The 22,835-nt window shown below is 43.6% G+C and overlaps 1 protein-coding gene across 3 annotated transcripts in view; it reads left to right on the forward strand.

The window, feature by feature from the left end:
* The first annotated feature begins 2,193 nt into the window (after positions 1-2,193).
* Positions 2,194-22,835, forward strand: part of Ly86 (lymphocyte antigen 86) — a 73,505-nt gene continuing 52,863 nt past the window's right edge. For 2 of the 3 annotated variants that reach the window (XM_036188317.1, XM_036188316.1), the window contains exon 1: positions 2,219-2,364. In XM_036188317.1, coding sequence (XP_036044210.1) covers positions 2,229-2,364 — 136 coding nt within the window. In that variant the 5' untranslated portion in view covers positions 2,219-2,228. Of the gene's footprint in view, positions 2,365-22,835 lie in introns of all 3 variants that reach the window. The other variant, XM_036188318.1, reaches the window with a different exon arrangement.

Consider the following 22,835-nt stretch of genomic DNA (forward strand, 5'->3'; position numbering starts at 1 on the left):
GGAGGAATACAGACAAGAACAGAGACACAGTCTTTTTAGCCACCTCTTGCTAAAGGGGGAGATGATACCAGAGCCTGGCAGCATGTTCGGTTACCATTTACATACACATAACCATATTTTAAATAGCTATCATAAGATGATTCGAATCTTATTCTATAGTAAGGAACAGGACATTCTCAAAGAATTTTTTGTTGTCTTTATAAAGTTTCTAGTTAAAAACTTGTCTTGTCACTGTTCTATTGCTGTAAAGAGACAGCATGACTGAGGCAACTCTTGTAAAAGAATGCATTTAACTGGGGGCTTGCTTACAGTTTCTGAGGTTTAATCCATTATCATAATGGCAGGGACAACAATGGCCAGCAAGTGTGGTGCTGGGGAAGTAGCTGAGAACTACATCCTGATCCACAGGAAGAGGGAGAGAGAGAGAGAGAGAGAGAGAGAGAGAGAGAGAGAGAGAGAGAGAGAGAGAGAGAGAGAAAGAGAAAGAGAGAGAGAGAGAGAGAAGACCTGGCACAGGCTTTTGAAGCCTCAGGGCCCACCCCCAGTGACACACTTCCTCCAACAAGACCACACTTCCTAATCCTTCTCATCTTCTCAAACAGTGCCATTTCCTGGTGACTGAGCATTCAAATCTATGAGCCTCTGTGGGCCATTCTTATTCAAACCACCACACTTGTGTTAGTCAGCTTTCCATCACCATGACAGTTTGCCTAAGACAAACAAAGGAAGGAAAAGTGTATCATGGCTTCAGAGGTTTCGAAGCATGAGCACTTGGTTCCACTGTTGTGTGGGCTCTAGTGGAGCATGTTACGGTGGGGCTGCATGTGGAGGGAACCCGATCATCTAGTGGCATCTTGGAAATAAAACAGAGAGGAAGAAGAAGGGTTGAAGTCCCAATATCTACCTTGAGGGCCGACCCTTGATGGTCTAACTTAAAGGCTCCACTGCCTCTCAACAGGGCCACAGGCTGGAGACCAAGCTTTAGCATGTGGGACTCTCAGAGACAGTTAATATCCAAACCATAACAGAACTCAAGATGATGCCATTAGGGATTGATTTCTGAAACACATGGGTCATAACCAGTGGTCAGACTCAATCCTGGTCCTCAGTGGGCAAAATAAGCAAGCATAACTCCTTGAAGGTTTACTCCTTTTTCCCATGAGGAAAAGTGCCATCTGCCATGCAAGAATATAACATTTCATTGAGAAATCTTCTAAAAATATATTGTACATTCTCAACAGAATATAATTCATCTCTTCCTGCCATGGGAAACAGTGTTTCCTGGTGCTCTGGAGAACTGCTGGCCTTGGCCATGAATCTGGTGAACTATGTAGAATGGGGGTGGGGCTGAGATTAGTAACAAGAGCCCAAGGAAGAAAGGACCTTGGCTGTGAAACGAGACATTGATGACCTCACCAGAGACCAACAGTAGCACTAGCTTTAAGGTAGGTTGTGGACCAATGAAATGACTCAGTGAGTAAAAGCATTTAGCTCATAAACCTGGTGAGTTGGGTTTCATCTCCAGAACCCACAGTGAAAGGAGAGAATTGAGTCCTGGAAGTTGTCTTCGGACCTCCACATGTATGTACACACACATATGAACAAAGAGACAACAATCTCAGAGCTGTTCTCCTGCTGGACAGTGTACTGTTCACTCCTAACCCCAACACCAGAGCCAAAGCCAGAGAAGAGCCAATGAGGCAAAAGCCCTCGTCGTTCCAGATCCTGAATGCTAGCATACACCCATAGAATGCCAAATGAGCCTGGGGGCTTTCTCCGGCTCTGAGTCTCGCTTCAGGGACCTCCAGTGATGTGCATGCTGATGGAGAAACACATGGTGGCCTGAGACTCATCTTTCCTGAGTTTAGGGCTCCACTTGGGGAGGGGGACCCTAAGGGGACCCTAATGTTCTGAGTCATGTTGTACCTCTTCCTGTGAAAGCAGGAAGTCAGCTTTCAACGTAGCCCACGCCTGCACACTACACACACACACACACACACACACACACACCCCTACTATTTTGAGTGAGTAAAGACCCCCACCCCCGGAACAGTATTCAAATGCCCCTCCCTGCTCTCTACCTTTGGCCTCTCACATTAGATTCCCCAGAGCCTAGCATTTGAGAAGTGAAACTTCTCAACATACCACCCCTTTCATGAGGAGGGAGGAGAACAGCAGAGGCTTTTGTATTGGGCTTGTTTAGCATTGGTCACACACAACCCCTCACCATGAACAGTGTCACAGCTGCCCTCCTTGTGTGGACTCTGACTTCTCTCAGAGGCAGTGACCATGGCAGAGGGGAAGCTTGGCCCATTCACATAGCCTGCAGCAGTGGGGGCTTGGAACTATTCTACCAGAGTTGCGGTAAGGTCTTTATGAAATGTTTGTTTGGGTTTACAGAGAAATTAAAGCCTACAAGTGTGGACAGCATGAGCACTAAGTTGGTGTGGGTGAGGAACAAGGTTATCGGCAGCCCAGTGCTTTCTCCAGCTGCACTGAGTCTTTGAGGGCCATGAGCAGCTCTTGGGAGCTGTGAGGAGAGACATTGAGACAGCCTGCTAAAAATAACAAAGACAAAAAAAGAGAAATTCACAGTCTAGATATGGGGCCCAGTCTGAGGGCTCAGTGATCTTCCAACAAGGTTTTCTTCCCAAATCCTACACCTGGGCTGGCTCTCCAGGGCACCCATTGCATCCAGGGATGCAAACTGGGTAAGTATCAAGTCATTTTTATCAAAGGGTCTCTGTTCTTCAGCTGCCACCTCCAGAGTTCTTGTCACATGTGCCGCACCACCTACTGAAGCAGCAAGCACTCCGGAAGTAGCATCGGGTGCCAGGGTTTCCCTGGGAATCAAGACAGCAAACGGGAGTGCTGTGGTCTGACTATGTCCTGGAGCATGTATTAGAAACGTAGTTTGGAGAGGTGGCATATACTGAGGAGAGTTCAGCTGAGAGGGCTCTGCTGTTGGCACTAGCAGCCAGAACTCAGGAGCAGGTTAGTTACACAGTCTGAGTTTGGTGTCTCCCCTTATCCTCTTCCTTCTGTGATGGTACAACACCGTGGGGAGAAATGAGTCTTCGGATCCATTTTCAATGGCAAGTAAAAGAACTGGCTTGTGGAAAGGCAGGCTTTAATGAAGCCTGGGAATCTACAAGGAGATGGGGCAAACATGGCTTGAGATGAAGAATGGGGAAGGGAGAGACTGAGCCCCAGTATCGGTCCCACCATAAGCTGGGAGTAATGAAAGCAACTCTTGAGCAAATAGCTGATCCTGACTTCTGCTACCCAAGGACCTGACCTGAGAGACACAGGTGGTCAGTTTGGTTTCTGGGGTAATATCCGTTTATTCCTTTAAAAGGGAACATTGAAGTGCATTTTAAAAAATACAAATAAGAAAAAGAGAATGTTTGCTGTTCTCAGGGTAAATAGGAACCTAGACTGCTGGTAACAAGTTCATCTAAGGTGTGAGGTGACAGCAAGCTCTGAGGAGCATGGACTAGTTGGGATTTGATTTCTCAGGTCATTCAGTCTCGTGTCATTGGCTAGTCTGTATCCCAGATGCCCCCTCAGACTGCAACCAAGTCTCCTGAGTCCTTTCACTCACCTGGAGAAGAGGCAAGAAGATTGGGTCTGTTGGGGAAGGAACAGGACATAAAGGCTGCCTCACTGTCTGGGGTGGTGCATCTATCTGGAGGTAGGCCTTCTCCAAAGAGTAATAATACTCTATAAAGTATGCTCCCAGGGGCATAGAGAAGACAAACATTAAGTAGACATTTGTGGAATTGAAGCACATCCATCATTGGCCTCTCTAAAACAGCCATACTCTTAATAACCCTGGTGTGCAGTTTTGTTGTTGGAAGAATGGTATAGAGGAGCATGGAGGAGAGTTCACAGAGGGAAGAGTGTGTAAAGGCAACAGAGGCCATGGCATGACCAGACTGAGTTCAGGGAGCTGAGAAATTCGAACCTAACAAGGGAGAGTTGCCTGTCTTTGGCTGAGGAGCCTCCACTTTGGAAAGATCACTTGGGTAGTTACTAGGGACGTAGGAATTGCAATGGAGCCTGTTAATAGCTGGAAATAGGTTTATAGCTGGGAGTCATGACAGTTTAGGAAGAAAACCACAATCATCATGAAAACCATTCAAAGATATTTAGACTGAGGGGGATCATGGGTGAGCTCTGGAGTCAGCAGAAAGGCAATTTGAACCATAGAAGCTCCTGCAGGGGTGATGGTGACTCTGTCTTCTGAAAAGCCACAAGCTTTTGGAGGCTGAATGGCTGTACACTCCTGGATACAGGCTGTACACTACAGCTAGGTTTGCAGGGCAGTGGTCTCAGTCAAAAGCTGCCTGGCGTGACACTCTGGCCAGTGTGGTTCTGTGGCAGTGTTAGCACCTCAGGGGCTTCTGGGATCCAGCTGTAAGCCCAGAAACAGAGTTGCTGTGGTCTTCTAGGGTAGTGCTTCATTTATCTCTGTTTTTTCATTTGTGATTTTAGTTCCAAGAGAAGGAGACTTTAAGCTAGAAATTGTTTTCTGAATCATTAAAAAAAGAAAGAAAAGAAAATCCTTCAAGAGACAGAACAACCATCAGAAGTGATTTCTGATGTTAGGTACAAACCAGGAAGCAAGGTATAGTGTGGTTCATGCCTCGAATCTTAATACTTGAGAGGTGGAGGCTGGAGGATGTGTAAGTTCAAGGTCATCCTTGATTCACAGAGACTTTGAAGCCAGCATGGCCATACGAGACCTGGCCTCAAAAATATAATAATAATAGATAATAATTAGTAATAGTTACAAAATAAAAAAATCTAAACAGGAAGTGAGAAAAATTTTCTGAAAAGCAGAAGTCTGAACTTGTTCAAGAAAGAGAACTACAAAAAAAGAAGCCAGTGTTGTTAGATAAAAATGCAAGAACATGTAAGGATCTTCCTACATTAATTCATAAGATAATATTTTTTAAAAGCCTAGGGATGTGGCCCCAGTGCCTACTAGTGTATTACTCACATGCATCCTCTAGTACTCAAAGAAACAGAGTAGATTATAAAAATACTTAAAAAGGAGAGAAGTCAGTGGCAGTGGAAGAAATAGGGTAAGCAGGAGAGCAGGAGGCAGCGTTATGGACAGAATGTTTGTGCCTCCCACCAAAAAAATTCATCCGCTAAGAGCCAAGGAGATGTCTGCAAGCCTGATAACCTGAGTTGATCCCTGGAATCCATGTTGTGGTGGAAGGAAAAAGCGATTCCACACAGTTGTCCTCTGAGCTCACACATCATATCAGGGGTATGCCCACACTCATGATCATACATCATTCACACACACACACACACACACACACACACACACACACACACACACACACACTAATAATAATAAAGTTTTAGTTTATATGTTGCATCCTACCTCTAAGATGATGGTATTAGGAGGTAGGGCTTTTGTAAGGCAATTAGATCATGAAAGCAGAACCCACAGGAATGGGATTTTTCTTTTACAAAAGAGACCCCCTGGAGCCAGAAGCCCACACCAGGAACCCAGTCCTGCTGAGCACTCTGATCTCAAACTTGTGAAAACTTGAGAACTCTGAGAATACCAGTTGTTGTTCAAGCCACTCTGTGTATGGTAACTTGTCACATAACCCTGAGCCAAGGGAAACAGAAGCAAGTAAGGTCAAAACACATATGACAGATGAATCAGGTGAGAGACAAAGGCTTAGGATCTGGAGTCAGCAAATCTCATGCAAACTGTTAGGGAAGACGCTAGTCTCAGGCCTTTGTTGCTAAGGTATTTGTCCCCACTCATGTTCCAAGTTTCACTTTACTGACTAAAATAGCATGCACTGGGGCTGAGGACACAGCTTATCTAGTAAAGTGCTTGCTATATGACCATGAAGACGTGAGTTCACACCCCAAACTCTCATGCAAACATGCTAGGTATGGTCCTGTGTGCTCAGAATTCCAGCATGGGGGAGGAAGAAGCAGATGTGTCCCGGAAACTCACTGGCATGCCGGCCTAGCCCAGTTGTGAGTGTCAGGCCAGATGGAAGACTCTATCTCAAAAATTAAGGTAGTCAGCACCTGAAGAACAATACGTGAGGTTGACCTCTGACCTCTCTATATATACACACACAGATAAGACACAAAAACAAAAAATTATATACATGTATACATATGCATGTACATATATATTTTTTCAAGCACTCATTAATCATTTCAGAGTTCTGAAGAACAGAACTATAAAGTGAGTTTCTCTGGGTCATGGTGCTACCAGGCCTCACTCCCTTAGAGGTTCTAAGGGAGAAATAACTGCACTTTCCAGTGTGCAGTCTGTCTCTTAGTTCGAGGCTTTTCCTCCATCTTCAGAGGCAGAGCTGTAGCCTCTTGTTTCAGTCATCACATTGCTTTTCTGAACTATGGCAAAGCCCTCTACCTCCTTCTTGTGAGATACTTGTATGGGAGTGACCTCCCAAACATGAGATTTGTAACTGTGATGGCCATCTCTCTGACCATATACAGTAGTATTCACAGGTTCTAAAGATGAGGACATGGCTGGGTTTAGTCACCATTTTCAGCCTACTACAAGAGGCATAATATTTTACCTCACAGGGCTGTGGAAGGATTCAGTGAAAAGAACCACAGGAAAAGTTTTCCAAATATACTACATACTTAATAAACCTTTGCTGTTGGTAACTTTATATAGTATGATAAAATCAATAGAGCAGTGGTTCTCAGCCTTCCTAATGCTGCAACCATTTAATACAGTTCCTGGTGTTGTGATGACCCCCCCCCATCCATAAAATTATTTTGTTGCTGCTTCATAACTATGATTCTGCTACTGTTATGAATCATAATATAAATAATCAGACATGTGACACCGAGAGGGGTCACCACCCCCAGGTTGAGAACCCCTGCAATCAAAGCGTCTCTGACTATAGTCCTCATTGAAAGCAAATCAAACAAGGAGATGACATTTCCAAAACAAACCAGTTTTCAAGGTTGTCAACTTTGCCCAGTTCTGAGAGAGAATCGATGAGAGAAACTTTGCCCTGAATGGCTAGCTTCCTGGGTGATGTGTCTAAGCAGTGCCACTGTCCCCTTAGTGTAAATGAAGGCCTAGAATCAGACCATACAGCAAAGAGCCATTGTAGAACCTCCCTGGGGTGCAGGTCTCAGAGGGCCGCTGGCTCATTTGGAAAGTTCGGTTGTCATAGGAATAAATGAGCCGTTCCTTCCCGCCAGGAAGTCCTCCCTAACTATTGTTGTGGCTGCTGAGAGGTTTGTTAGCAGGTTTTCCATGGGGGTTAGATTGCAGGGGTCTAGGTGATAGTTCCTGATGAAGCTTGAGAATAGATGTAAAAACTGGGCTACATATATAATAAGTAAACAAGATAATGTGACTGAGCCTAATACAAACCTAAGAGTTCCAACTCCCCTCTCCTGGCATTCTAATAGGCAAACATCTAGGAGGGGGAAGAGAAGAAGGGAAATACCTTCTGATTAAAGAACAGTTTTCCCGCCTCTCACCCCATCATCACCCTCTCCATCTCTTTACATATTCAGAATTGGCTCAATTTGGCTCTTTTCCAGCAGCCATCAGGGACCTTCAGTATCTGTAGAGGACCCCCACACTAACATTTGCAATGATGTGTCTCAAGTTGCAAGATTGAATATAGAAATGGTGTCCCCCAAATTTAAAAAAAAAAAAAAGCCAATTGGGAATGCTTTTGCCAGCATGAATGGTGTGTTCACCAGTCAGGGCCTTCCTATGTAGTTGGCATGTTTATTTCCTAAGGAAGCCCATTTCCCACACACAACAACAGGTTCCCCTTTGGTGTAGTTAGTGAAGAGAAGAAGGATGCTCCATCATGGGCAGAATGTTGTGGATGATGCCATAGGACCCAGCCAGCTCCTGAGATTCCCAGGGTCTCAGGTGAGTGCTGCATCTGGTTCTCAAGCTTCAGGCTTTCAGCAAACATCTATCCAGGGCAGTGGTTCTCAACCTTCCTAAAGCTGTGACCCTTTAATCCAGTTCCTCATGTTGTGGTGACCCCCAACCATAGAACTATTTTGTTGTTACTTCATAACTGTAATTTTGCTACTGTGATGAATCATAAAGTAAATATCTGCTATGCAGGATATCTGATATGCAACTCCTGTGAAAGGGTTGTTTGACTCTCAAAATGGTCATGACCCACAGGGTGAGATCCACTGCTCCGAGGTGACCAGCCTCATTCACATCTATCTGAATAGCATTCTAAGTTGTTGAAGTTTGCTTCAGGGTGCATAGTTTACCTGACCTCCAAAATGTCCCTTAATTATGAAAGTCTAAATCTGATCACACACATGCACCTGCATAATCCATCAAGGTAGTCAAACAAGACAATTAATCAGGCTTTAAGAATGCAAAACAATGCTGGCAAAAATCCCCCGTAGGATAGAGGGCAAACTACGAATGACCTACCCCCAGAACTCAATGAACAAAGCACATGGATAAAGTGTTCATCAAAAGTTTTAAGGTGCCTTGAGAAGCAAGGAATAAGGAAAGGGACTGTTTTCCCCAGAACCTGATAATTCTGAAGTAAAGGAGCCACAAAACCAACATCAAAGAAACAACATAATAGCATCAAAAGAATCACAGGCTATGTAAGCATTTAGCAATGCTTTCAAATCCTGCACAGAATGTAATCTCTCTGTTTATGCTATAGTTCAATAAAGGAAAATATTGAAAGATGGAAAGAGAGGAAGAGAGGGGGCAAGGAGAGAAAGGGAGAAGGAAGGAGGGGAGGGAGGGAGGGAGAGAGAGAGGAAATGAATCCCAGGATGATAAGTTTGGGCATGCAGGATGCAGGTTGAGCAGCAGACTACCTGGAACAGGGTGCTGCCTTTGGGGTCAAGTTTTAAAACAGGAAGTTGACTTAGAAAATACAAGAGGTTTGGTAATGAGATGCAGATTTTTTTTTTTTTAAGTTAGTCAGAAGGGATGCTGGAAGGGAAGCAATCCCTAGAGATAGGTTCCTGGGAGCCCATCACTAGGACCCTCGAGTGGTTTTGTTGAATGGAAACCACTTAGAAGCCAAACTTGGAGGGTGGTTGAATTCTCCTGAGCACATTAAGAAAGAGATACTAAGTAACTGAGGAGCAGAGGGAAAAAAGCCAAGTCTGCGGTTCTAAAGAGGCCTCTTTAGTGGGCAGGAAATAAGTGCGTTCTGAAAGGCTAGCCACTGCCCTTTCCAGCCATATGAAATCCCCATAGACACCTGGCTCTGTTCATGTTTGAGGAGGAGACTTTTGGGAGAGGCTGAGATGGGAAAGGCTGAGCTCCAGCTCAGTGATTCGTTTTCAGTCAGCACATCCCCAACACTCCAGGCAGCATCGGGTCCTGGACATGGTTTCTATCCAGGCCTTGCAGGGAGGAGGGGTGTAGGGTGCAGGGCATGGGGCACCAGAGTCCGAGAAAACGTCCTTCACTGAAACATCCTTTGCAAGTTCCCATCATCACAATGATGAAGGAACACACAGCTGTCAGAGGTCACCTGACCCCTAGACTGTAGCATCTGGGAGACCAAGCAACAGGTGCCCCCTCAAAGACCCAAGCAATAGGGCAGGGCTCTGTATAGGAAGAGAAGGATGGACTGCTCAGTGATTTCATACACTCGAGATTGGTGTTTTGCCTTTCCTAGATTCCTCCTAAGGTCATATTCTGGATCTATACCCAGTAGCTTTGTGCTAAGGAACTAGAAATACCAAGCAGGTGCCGGAAGTGTGCTGCAGCTAACCAGGAAGCAAGTGTCTGCACATTTGAATGAGGCTGATGAGTGAGCAATACACAAAGGACAATGTGCAGATTAGTGTGTGGCAGAAGTCCCTTGGCCTCTTAACCATGAGGATAGAGCACCAGAGCCACCTTCTTATGATGGCCACCAGTAATGCCCCCTTTCCCAATAGCTTTCTTATCCAAATGGTTTCTGTGCATGTTAGTGAAAATTTAGTCCTTTTCATTGTGTTTTAAAATGTCTTTTTAAACATGTGAGTACTACTTACACAACTGCTATACCAACGTTTTGCTCATTTAACAAATTTTCACAGAAGTGCACATTATCCACAAATTTATCAATGGACTCTCCTTAAGTGTTTGCTGGAATACAACATATTTTTTCCTGATTGCTTGAAAACATTGACTAGCAGAAAAAGTGTGTAGAACTATCACAAAATCATTTCATGACTGTTTTTTTCTTAAACTTGTTTCAAAGACCCAAAACTATGGGTCTAGTTTCTTCATCTTTGTATTGACACTTACTTTCTTCTCTTCCTTTTCTGTCTTAAATGTGATATGAAGTCTCACTAATGCTGCCCAGGGTAACCACAATCTCTTGATCCTCCTGCCTACTCAGCTTCCTGAGTAACTGGTATTGGGGGTATAGACCATAACACCAACATGATTACTCTTAACTACAAGACTTATGCTTCTTTGCAGTTATAGAGGTATGTGTTTGAGTATTTGTGTATCTAGCATGTTCCAGCTCAAAGAATACATGTTTTTGACTTACCATCCAGTTGATTCTGGGCTTGGTGGCCAGTCATCAGGTTGAGTTCTCCTGGCATTAATGCTTCCTGCCACAACCTGAAGACCTCTGAAGACCCTTCTTCCCACAAAGCTCCCTCCATTTTCTCATGGCCACTTTGTCTTTGAAAAGTATACTGAGGTTTGCTGGGTCACTGTTTTATGATTCAGCACTCTACCATTATCCTATGCCTGGAGGCTTATGTCTACTGTGAACTTCCCAACAAAAACCTCAGGGGATCATTTAAAGAAGAGGACAGAGTTGCTCTGCATGGTTAAGGCTCATCTTTATAAAACAGAGCTGACTTGTGATTAGCATTAAGCTGTCTTTCTACTTATATATCCTGTGATTGCTAGTGACAATCTAACTTTCCATTGACTTTGGGGAAGTGTGCACTGGGGAAAGAACCCAGAGCCTGTGTGTGCTAGGCAAGCACTCTGCCACAAGCTTTACCCTATGCCCATCTACTGGATTTGAGTTGGACCACTTGCACTGGTCCATCCTTCTATTTTTCTCCAAGGCTGTCTGGCTCATTCACAACTCTCTGTCCTCACTCCTACTCATGTACAAAGATAGAGAAAACTTCGGCGTTCTCTCTGGTCTGTCCATATGGCTAAAGACATTCTGAATTCCAAAGAACTGAGAACGAGGCTTCACGCACATGAAGCGCTTAGGATGTGACCCAGTTTCCTTCCCGTCTTCGTTGTCACTCAAACACGCATGCTAAGCAATTCCTAGGGACAGAACCATGAGACATGAGATCTCAGAGACATAAAAACAGCAGTGTCATGCTTCATCCAGCAGCAGCAGCTTCCTGGTATCTTGAACGCCACTGGCCACAGTCAGCGAAGGAGACACGGCACAGTTCTTCTTCCTGACTGGTATTCTCTGTCTCTAACGGGCATTGCAGGTCACACTAGACCTCCTGGAATGCAGATGTGGAGGGCATTGCTCTTTTCCTTCATAACCGCAGTAGACAGGAGGAGAAGGAGACATGCCCCCACATGTAATGAGGGGCCTGAGCAGCTTTTGGGGATCAACTCAGTGTCTCTAGAGGCAAAGCTGTTGGTTTTGGCAGTCTGTCTGTGGCTGCTGGAGAAACATTGGAGTGTAGCAAAGTTGTGACCTGATGACTAATTTCCCCGAAGTCTGGCATTCTTCAGGGAGACTTGGCCTCCTGCAAGGCCCTCTGAAAGGCAAACCAGGGGTCTCGCATGGACTGGAATAAGGTCAAGCCCCGTAGAGCCTTGGGGATTCAGTCCAAATGCCCCCTTATTGAAAAGAGGATCCTCTGAGCCTGAAAGGCAGCATGTTCTAACTGTAGTCACCAAGCCAATCAGTGGAAGAACCTGACAGGACCCTCCTGGTCAAGTTCAGCTTCCTCTTCAAACAGAAAACCACCAAGAGAACTTGCCCAGTTTCAGATCTGAGACACCACCTAAACCAAGACCAGAGCAAGGTCTCTGAAAAGCAAAATGTCCTCTTTCCAGGCAGCTCATCTTGTAAAACAGTTTGTCCAGGTCCCTTCCTGCCTAAGACCCTATAAAATATGAAGCTTTGCAGTTCAGAGCACTGAAACTGTGGACTTTTCATGGGAATGTCATGTATTGTTTCCCCCTTTATCTGTAAAGGACATGTTCTAAGATCCTCAAGTCTAGAGTGATGACCTTGTGCATACTTGACTTGTTCTACACACACGTACCCATGACAAAGTTTAACTTATAAATAGTTCCAGTAAAAGTGACAGCAGGCAACTAATAATAAAATAATTTTAACCACATGCCCTAATAATACTGCCACCAGCTACACTTGTACTTTAGGGTCATTACAAAGTAGGATGACTGTCATTTGGACACAAAGCACTCTGATTCCATGACAACCAATCAGATAGCTGAGACAGCTACTAAATGACTGAGGTGTGAGTCCCATGTACAGGGTGGATGTGCTGGACACAGGGGGACCCAGTCGGGTGGCATGGGAGTTCATTGTGCTGCCCAGAACAGTTTATAATTTACAGTTTAGAAATGGTTCGTTTCTGGAGTTTTCCATTTTAATATGATTAGTCCATGATGGTAACAAATTGTGAAACATAAAACTGCAGATGGCGAACAGCTACTATATTTTTCATAAAATATCAGAAGGGAAAATGCTTGTTTAGAGTAAGGGCTGCACCTTCTGTGACAGGAACCTAACAACTTACAGTAAACACATACTGTGTCAGGGGAGATCTGTGAAAGTTATTACAGTGACTTGGGCCCCTTGAGCCCCAAAGTGTGACACCAGAGCCTGCATCCTCTGTTCTTTTCTCCATATATGGGAGAACTAACTACAGACAACCAACCTCAGCCATCAGACAAATACACACGCTTCTGCCACCACCCTCTCCACTGGGGTCATCCGCCTTGGGTCTGAATCACTGGGTGGAAGGTGTTCTAAGTGGGAGACTAAGTTCCAGCCAGATCCACAGTGAGCCGTTTGGAATCCAAGCAGAATGGGCAGAAAGGTCATTTTCCAGTGGCAATAAAGGCTTTTCCACCTCACATGTGGATTGAATTTTAACTAATTGAAGGATATTTGTGGATAAATCATGTTGGTGTTTTCAGGTGAAGTGTCAGTCACTCTTGATTTATTTGATCCAGTGGTTGAACAGAGCACAGCTGGCAGGCAAGGATCAAAACTGTGCCTGAGGTTTGAGAACCCAGTAAGCAGAAGGAGCAGAGATGCCTGTGTGTGTTATCTGAGGGCAAGCTTTCAGGGGACTTCCTTTATGGGGCAGTAAGCCAGGAAGGGCAGCCGGAGCATAAGGGAGAGCTAGACAGTCATAGCTGCTTTCCTGCTACCCCATAGGTCTATATTTCACCCCTGTCAGAAGGGTGGAGCTAAAGGTCCGAAACACAAGGGACATCAACTTGACAATGTCAGGAATGAAACCATGAATTCTGCTCTTTTTCTGATCTAAAAATAATGGGATGTGATACCCTTTTCCAGATGAAGGGAGGTAGAAATGAGCTTCAATTGTCAGTCAGCCCACGGGTACAGGGGGTAATGATAGTCTACGGTATAACTCTGTTGCTAAGCCATGTTGTTGATAGGCTGGGGGTATTACATGCCTTTTCAACTTCTGATGAGTTTATAAGGCTGTGGCCCCATCATAAGGGAGGGGTGTAGCTGTAGCTAATGGAGAAGGCTAATTGTGATTTACAGTGTGAAATCTCAGGCACTCACCTCATCCCCAATGGGACTCTGATGTTTGGTTCCACCTAAGAGCTATGTGTGCCAGTGAGGTCTATGATGTCCTATTTCCTAATTTTTCCAAAAGAAACCAAGACTTAACCCTCAGATGCAATACCCTAATTTACATATATGGAAACCAGTCTGGTTTTGAGCACAATGAGAATCCACAAAACACATCCAAAAGCCACAAACAACACCAAGTGCCACCACTTTCAGCCTCTTCTAGAGAGGGAAGGGTTCAGTGGGGTCATACCCTTCTACACCACTCCCTCCCTGCAACTCTCCCAACTCTGAGGTCTGCTCAACATCTCCAAGAGCACCTTGAGGTCAGTTTGAGCATCACATCATCCTTTGTATCAAGTGGGCCTCCACATAAATCCTCAATGGGTCCAAACATAAAATAGTTATGCATATCCTTGTTCAGACAGCAATAGTCTCGCCAGCCCATAGCCCAGTGTTCAAGTCTACCTAGTTCATGCTGGTTCCATCCCATCTGGATACCTGGAATTGCTAGTTAAAGTTAGTACTAATTTTGGCCCAAATCTATTAAAATGCTTCTTAGGCCAGGCAGTGGTGGCGCACGCCTTTAATCCCAGCACTTGGGAAGCAGAGGCAGGCGGATCTCTGTGAGTTCGAAGCCAGCCTAGAATACAGAGCTAGTCCAGGATAGGCTCCAAAGCTACAGAGAAACCCTGTCTCAAAAAAAAAAAAATTAATTTATTCTTTGGCAATTTCGTGCATGTACATAATACACTCTGGTTACACTCAGCCACCCCCTCTTACCCCTGCCAGTCTCCACCAACTCTCCTCTTCCCACTAAGTCCCCATCCCATTTTCACATCTTTTTGTTTTTGCTTCATAACCCACCAGGTTTAACCACACCCCTCTTGTAGGCATAGCTGTGAAGCTATCCACTGTAGCATGAATAGTTCACCAGCAGCCATCATTACTAAAGACAATGACTTCCTTTTCCAGCAGTCTACAACTGCTAATTGCTTCCCTCTGTGGGGGCTCCATCCCCTGAGCTCATCCCTCAACTATGACTGAATGTTTGAAGGCTTGGTATTGTCCAGACCTTATATAGGCAACTCCAGTTGTGAATTTATAAATAGTCAGGACCTTGACAGCCCCAGAAGACATTTCCATTTAGCAAAACAAAAGTAGTACATTTACCCCTGGTGCCTTTGACCTCCCCAGCCATAGGCCTTTAAATAGGTCTCCAGTACCAGGCAGGAATTCTTCACTGGGGAGGGGCCTCTGAATCAATCAGGAGTCAGTTGGTTTATTCAATAATCAGGCTACTTTCGCACCAATGGGCACATCTTGCCTGCAAAGTTGAAATATATATATTTCTTAAAAAGAATGAAAAGTAAGAAAGCAACCACAAATTATGCTAGAGATGAACCACATCTGACTTATTTTAGAACAAAATGCATAGACTGTACTCAATATAAACTAGAAGGATTGGCTTGAATATTGCTGACGTTAAAGGTTTGTCCGGAAATGGCTGCTAAAACAAGGCACAGAGTACAAACATGTTTGAGAAATGGTCCCTAGGAAACCCCCGGATGAGAATTAAGAGGTGAGACATGGAAGAAAAATAAGGCTACTCCAAATGACCACTGTCATAAACAAATCTCAATCCTGCCGAGGATCCTCAGGAAGCCCCTGTGGATGATACCTCAAAATGTCTCATCCAAACTGGAAGAGCTGGGGTATTGATCTGTCAGCTCCCAAGAGCTGTTCCCAGAGATGTTGGTTCTCAACACTTCCACTTTAACTGTGTTAATGAGACAGGTTTACTCCTATACCAAGAGATGTATAAGCAGCAAGTCAAAAGCGTTTGCAGGAAGAAATCTTTGGTGGCATTAAATGCTATGTGCTTTAGTTCATTCAAGCTACTAAAACAAAATACCTTAAATTGGGTAATTTATGGGCAATAAAATTTTAATGCTTGGTTATAATTTATTAATTGGGCATGAACTTCTTTCTGTGGAGTGGGCATCAAATCTGATGAGAAATCAATTGGTTACTCCCATCACAGCCATGTCACTATTGTGCTAATGGGCATATGTTTTATTTTATTGAATTACATTAGCTAAATAGATATGCTGGCTAAGAATCCAAGGCAAAGGCAAATTTAACATCTGATGAGAATTTGATCTCAGCTTCATAGATGCTACCTTCTGATTTTGCCCTCATGGTAGGTGGAAGGGGTATACAAGTTTCTCCAAGCATCCTCATAAAATACTAACTAACTCCACTCATGAAGGACTAACAACCTTGCCTTCCAGTATCATTCATTGCCTTGAAGGGTAGTACTCTGCTACAATGCCCTTGAACATTTGAATTGCACACTGAATTACTGAATACACATGAACATGTTGATGAACAGGACACTAGTAAAAGAGAGATTGGCATCACTCACCAAAAAGATGATCTACCCAGGGAAGCTGTGTGGAATGGGCAATTTCTGAAAGCTATCATAGACATCTGTCTTGCTGGATGGTACCTGGATATGAGGTATGCCGTGGAGCACAAATCATTTTTAATACATAGCTGAGCTTGTATTGGAAGGACTAGGGGAGGGCTTCTCCAGAAGCAAAGTCTAATACAAAACCAAAACAAACTACAAAACAATTTTAAAAAATTAAAAAGCAGAGCTAGAAGAGGATACTGGAGCTTTGAGTGCCCTCAGAGAATTGGTTACCTTCCATGGACTAGAACTGAGGTGTTAATGACTGTGCTGTAGTTAGCAACAGTGACCTGCACCCTTCATGAACATACAACCTTCTAAGTGTAGTAGCCATAAATTTTAATTTTCCAGTAAGTAAAAACAAAGTACTACTGGACAAGGGAATCTGTTTAACTCTTCTGGGTCGCTAGGGAAATTATGTGTCTGTGAGCGTGAGCAGTTCCAGATATGATAACGCATAGGCTTGGGCCCAAATGTATATGTACTATCTTTTTGGTTCAGGAAATCCCAGGCCCAGAAGTTAAAGTGGTTTTTGATTGGGAACATCTGGAGTGTATTGGCAAAGAAACAAACACCCTCGGTTTATGTTTCACTGGCATGCTAAAGATTCCATGAGCTCAGGGTCCAAAATCTAAAAACAGAAGGGAATAAATTATAGTTGGCAGAAAACACAATTGAAAGAGACATATCTTGAGAGGTATTAGAATTTGGAAATACAGACACATAACATAAATAATAATATAATTGTTTAAATAATTAGAAGTGGGAATTTCAGAATATGAGAGAAGAAAAATACAGTATTAATAAATATCAGGGAGATTTGACAAAATAAAGCCCCTTAGTATAGAATATTTAATAGCTGAAAAAAAGAATGATAGCTAAATTAAAATGGAGCTTTAAAAATAGCTGGAGAGATGTTATTGGACTCGGAGAGAGGTGTGTTATGGAACAGAGAGATGGAAAATATGAGCTACTACAAAGGGAACTAAGAAAAGGGCAATTGCTAAGCAAACACTTGGTTCCTTTTCTGGAACTCTGAAAGGTATGCATTTTCAGGTTCAGCACACAATCCCCAGGTAGACTCATAAGAGGGACTCCATAGCCTGCCAAAGGGAAACAAATTACCTAACAATAAATTACAATTAAGCTGAGAACAGACTTATAAATAGCATTATCATCATCCCCAGAGAAGAAAGAAAAGAACCGTCAGCCCAGAATTTTATACATAGTTCAAATGCCCATCAGTAATGAGAGAGAATTGAAGATCTTCTGCACAAACAAAATCTAGAGCACATTACCAGCAGTGATCCTAGTTCTGGGGGGAGTCAGTTCTGGGGGGAAGATGGGTCATGAAAAATAACAAATTAATCAGATTTAAAAAAAAATACTTAAGAATACCAGACTGCCTTGTTAAAATGAGCTATCTGTCTTCCAAAGAAATCTATCCAAGCTACCACTCTGCTGTGGGCATTATATTTAAAGGCAGAACACAAAAGCTTTTTGTTTAAGATTTTTAAAAAGGCAAAAATGTCCACCATCATTTCTATCCAACATCCTATTGAAGGCCCCTATCAGAACAGTGAGATGAAATACGTTTATGGATCTGAGAGGTAAACAGAGCATATAAAAATTTTGTTATGTGTATCCAATGTGACTGTCCACATGGAAAAATGAATTAATGAATCACTGCAGTAAGAGAGAGTTGAATTGATAGTCACTCTGGAGACTAACATATTGCACTCTTCCAGGGTACACTGAGCATGTGCCCAACCCGAGGTAATTCTTTCTCAGCTGTAGAATGTGTCATTATGTGTACAGACTACGACTGCTCTGTTTTCTCTTGATTGTACATTTAGACTGCCCAAGCTGTTGTCCTTATAAACTGCTGTGAACGTCAATGTTTTGTTCCTTTCTATAATTGTTGTTTTCACTTGAGATGGAGTCGTATATGGTCCAGGTCTGCCTGGAACTTTCCATATAGCCCAGGCTTTCTTCAGGCATATGCTTCTGTCCTGTCTCTGTCTCCCACACTCAGTGTAAAGGTACTATTTATGTCTGTTACATCAGAAAATGCTTCCTGACCCAGGAATTTGCTTTCTCCATTTCTTTGAAGCAGAAGCTAGGAAAGAGGTATTTAGCTATAATGACATAAGACTTGTCTAGTCATGTTCTACACATACTAACAGTTTCTAGGCTATGCCCTGCAAACATATGAACAAATGGCAAAAGAAGGCTGAACAATATCCAAATAGTTACACAAATGATGTTAAGAAAACCACAGAATGTTGTCCAGCTTCTTGCAACTTAGCTGTGAAGCCGAATTCATCTCCAGCCCCTACTGTGTGATTAACTTGGTAGAGTGTCCAAAAAGATGGGGCTGGAGTTTGTAGTCATTCAAGGGGGCATGGTTCTCCTTGGTTCATCTGAGACTCAGGTTCCCAGCTTCTTTTCTATAGCAGCTTTCTATCTTTCCATGCAATCCTTTACATATATATTTAGCAGAATCATTTTTTTTATCTTGTAAAGAGAAAGAGAGTGATTAATGATAGGACTTGTTCATTGGGGAGAGAGAGAAATGAGTCTTCCACCTGGTTAAGAATTTGTTTAGCTGGCAGAGAAGCACAGTCTCCAGCCATTGGTCTTTTCCTCTTCCACACAGACTTGCAGGAGCTTGTAACCCCATAAAACTCCTGCCCATGGGACCCTGTTCTCCATGTACTTTGCTACACCACAGGTAAAATGAAATCAACAAGGATAGTTTCCCAGGGAAGCAGCTCTCTTCCCTGAAAGGAAGACAGCTCTCTGGCTGAGCCAGGTATCTGGTAGATTCAGTCTGACTTGTTTTCATTGAGGTAAGAGCTGCAGGAAGAATTCATTTCCCCTGATTTCAGTTCATGATATCCTGAGCAGCATTCCCAGTGGACAACTTTAACTCCTCTGGAAAGCTGCACTATAGCTGTAGGAAGCCTGGGAGTCTAGACCTCGGAGATGTTGGGCTTTTGTCAGCTATGGATGTCTGCTGCTATGATTTTCCTTGAATCCAGTGTTTCTTGGTAGAGACACTCTTCTATTAAATCAGAGGCAGCCATGTTCACAAGCAGCATCCTCACTGGCCCTCTGAGACATGCTAAGACAGAAAAGGAGCCTCTCACTATGAGTCATCTCCATCTACGGGACTGCTTCCTAGAAAAGGTATAAATTGATCTGTTTCCTCCTATTGGCCAGCTGGGGGATTGGAAATAGCAGCGGGCAATTCATTACTGGACATACAGAAAGAGCAGGAAACACATCACACTGGTCCCATGATCTGAAGCATTTTGGAAACACAATTAACACCTAGGCTTTAGACCTCCTCAGAGTGAGGCCAAAAGAGTGTCAGGACCCTGAATAGAGCCTTGGGAAGATTGAAGGTGACTAAGCATGGATTCCAGCTGCCATGGGCATCCTTGTTCTGTGTCCTGCAGAGTTAATAGCCTTACCCCTGTGGCACCAATGCTTTCCCAGAGATAGTCTTGTGCTGGCTCATTAAGAGCTGAGGGGGCATGGAAGTTTTCAAGCACACCTTGGACTATAAGGCTCCTGTAATCTTTCCCTTGGGAGTTCAATTCTCTAGCAAGAGTTTCTTTCAAGTGGACGCTGCCTTTGGGATCCCACTGGAAGGAGAGCTTCAAATGCTCTCTCTTGGTGGAAGGTAGCTGGGCCGTTTCTAAGGGAATTGAGCACATACTTGCCAGAATACCCAGAAATCCCACTCATGGGCATTTATTCCAGAGAAATGAAAACCAGTATGTGAGTTGATGATGGATTTATCAGTAGTAGACAAAAAGTGGTCAAATGTCTTGGCCTCCAGAACTCTTCTGGAGGCAATTCTGGGAACTTTGTGGTCCCTATGTGTTATAGATCATTGTCCTCTGAGCATAACAGCCATAACCTTCTTCATCAGAGCAGCTGTGGGTAGGTGCAAGAAATTCTCAAACTCAATCTTCTTGACATTCTTTCATAGTAGGAGAGGTTGAGGAGGGTCAGTAGACCCTCACCTGAGATCCAAGCCATTACTTTCCTACACATCCCTCCTAGTGGTACATAATCCTGCCTAAGCTGCCTGTGATTCCATGGTCTTGGGAGGTGATAGAGTCCATAGTGTGGAAGGCTGACTGATGGTGGGACTTTATCCATGCTGCTATGATGAAGTCACCATCTATGGTGGAGTGAGACTTTTGGGTAATATGGAGTGAGACTTTATGGTCACCTACACTCCTGTAAGTAGCCCTGTAAGTAAGGGCTACATGCTCCGTAAGTAAGCTCAATAAACTAATTAGTTCATCAAGAAGAACTTGGATGAAGTCACACTCATTAGTATGTCATTGGTGCCCTACCTTGCCTAAGTTCACACAACAGCGAACATCTGTGGTGATGTTATTGGTTGTTACCTTGACTACATCTGGAAAGAACTACAGTTCAGAAACAGAGGGCATACGTGTAAGAAATGTTTTTTGCTTGATTTGAAGTGGATAAATCCACTTCTAGTCCAGTCCTGTGAGGTAGGAAGACACACAGCTTGGATCTGAATCTTGAGGCAGGAAGACACACCTTTAATCTGGGCCACACATTCTGCTGGAAGTCTGTATAAGGACACAAAAGGAAGCTTTTGCTCTTGGCCTGCTTGCCCTCACCTTGCTAGCACATTCCTTCCTTCCCTGGCATTGGAGCCTGCTTCTTCGGGATTCCAGTATATACAGAATACCAGCTGAGGCATCCAGCTGGACTGAGCAACTACTAGATTCTTGAACTTTCCACTCACTGCCAGCCATTGTTGGATTTGCTGGGTTGCAAATCATTCCAATAAATCTCTTTTATATATATATAGAGAGAAGTAAACATTCATTCTATAAGTTCTGTTACTCTAGAGAACCCTGACTAATACAGTGTCCAAGCAAACACTACCTACAAGTTGTTGCTCTAAACTCAGAGGCCCTGATGAGCTAGGAAAGTAGCCCAGGTCACTTGAAGATGATTAGACGTCTCCAGTTTGGCTGTGCCAGCCCCCAAGCCTCCCACTCCCATTTACCTAAAATTCTACCGCTCCTCCACCCTCTCTGCACTGGAAAGTTCTTACAGATGAACTCCATGCTTCATCCCCACCATTGAGTCTCATTCTTTCTCTTTTTAATTCTGCCCCCTTCCTCCCTAGACCTCTCTTGTTAAGCCTGTCCATGGCTAAGATAACACTGGTAGAGAGTGGATGCTCAGGGAATTGAAAAAGAAGTTGCTAAGACTGTTTACAAGAGTTTCACTTAAGCAGAGCTGTGCCTTCAAAGAATTCTGGAGAGGCCACCTGGGTAATTGTGGGGGACCCCCATGGCTTGTGTCTAGCTTGAGCTCCTAGACACTGTGACTAGAGAAAACACTGTTTCTCTAGAGACAGAAATCAGTAGGGTGAACAGAGAGGGAGAGAGGGAGCCAGGCACAGTTAATCAGTGATCTGGGTAGGAGGAATTCCCACATGAAGCTCCCCAAATCCTCATACATTCTACAAATCATGGAATATGGTTTGCAAAGAGACACATTAGGAATCTATTACAGAGTTAACTTTGAATCTGCAGCGAAACATAATATATCTTAAGACTTATCTACAGGATTATACACCAAGGAGACTAGCAAAAAAGACTCATTTGGCTTAAAACAGTGGTTTACAAATGAAATAGGCAATTGGATCACCTGGGAACTGTTAAAAATCTCAGTGCTAAGGCAGCACCCAGACACATTAAGTCAGAATGGCTGACTGAGAGACAGACATCCACATATTCACAGTAATGCTCACTTGGTGGCCATCTTTGGTGGGAGAGAGCATGCTGAACCAGAATCATGCCCAATGCAGTCCTATTTCGTTTCCTCTTACTAGGGAATGTGTTCTAGAATCTTCCAGTGGAAGTGAAGCAATAGAGAATGCTAAATTCTGTGGACACATACTTCACTCTTATGTAGATCTTAGTCACCTCAGCATGTGATTCATTTTCGGTATTAAGAATGCTCATCTTTGCACACAAATGTACTTTACAGCTTCTCTATGGTGTGTGTGAACTTTTAGCAGTATTGCTCTTGTGCTTTGAGGTCATTATGAGGTCAAATAAGGGTTACTTGAACAGACTATGATCCCGAGACAGTAGTTTTTTATAACTAAGATAGCTGCTGAGTGTCAGGTTGTGTATACAGTGTGGATACACCAAAGAGCCAATCCATCTCCAAAGGAAATGCTTTGAGAGTCCATCACAGAACCCAGGATAACACCAATTTGAAAAGTACCTATTGTTCACTTTGGGGCACTTTCCATTCAATCATTTGAGATAGAAATTAATCATAAGTAATGCCAACCACTGAAAACAACCCTTCAGGAAAGGAGGGACCACAGGATTATAAAACAAAAATTCCCTCCCCTCCTGGGAGAAGCCAAAGTTCAGTTATTCTGAGAGAGGAGGTTCTAAGGTCCAAAGGGTTGTACATATTCCTTCCCTTTTCTGTCATAAAGGTTATTATTAATGAATTTCATTTATTTTACAGTTGAAAGGAAA

Source organism: Onychomys torridus, chromosome 5 (genome assembly GCF_903995425.1).
Source record: "Onychomys torridus chromosome 5, mOncTor1.1, whole genome shotgun sequence".
Classification (NCBI taxonomy): domain Eukaryota; kingdom Metazoa; phylum Chordata; class Mammalia; order Rodentia; family Cricetidae; genus Onychomys; species Onychomys torridus.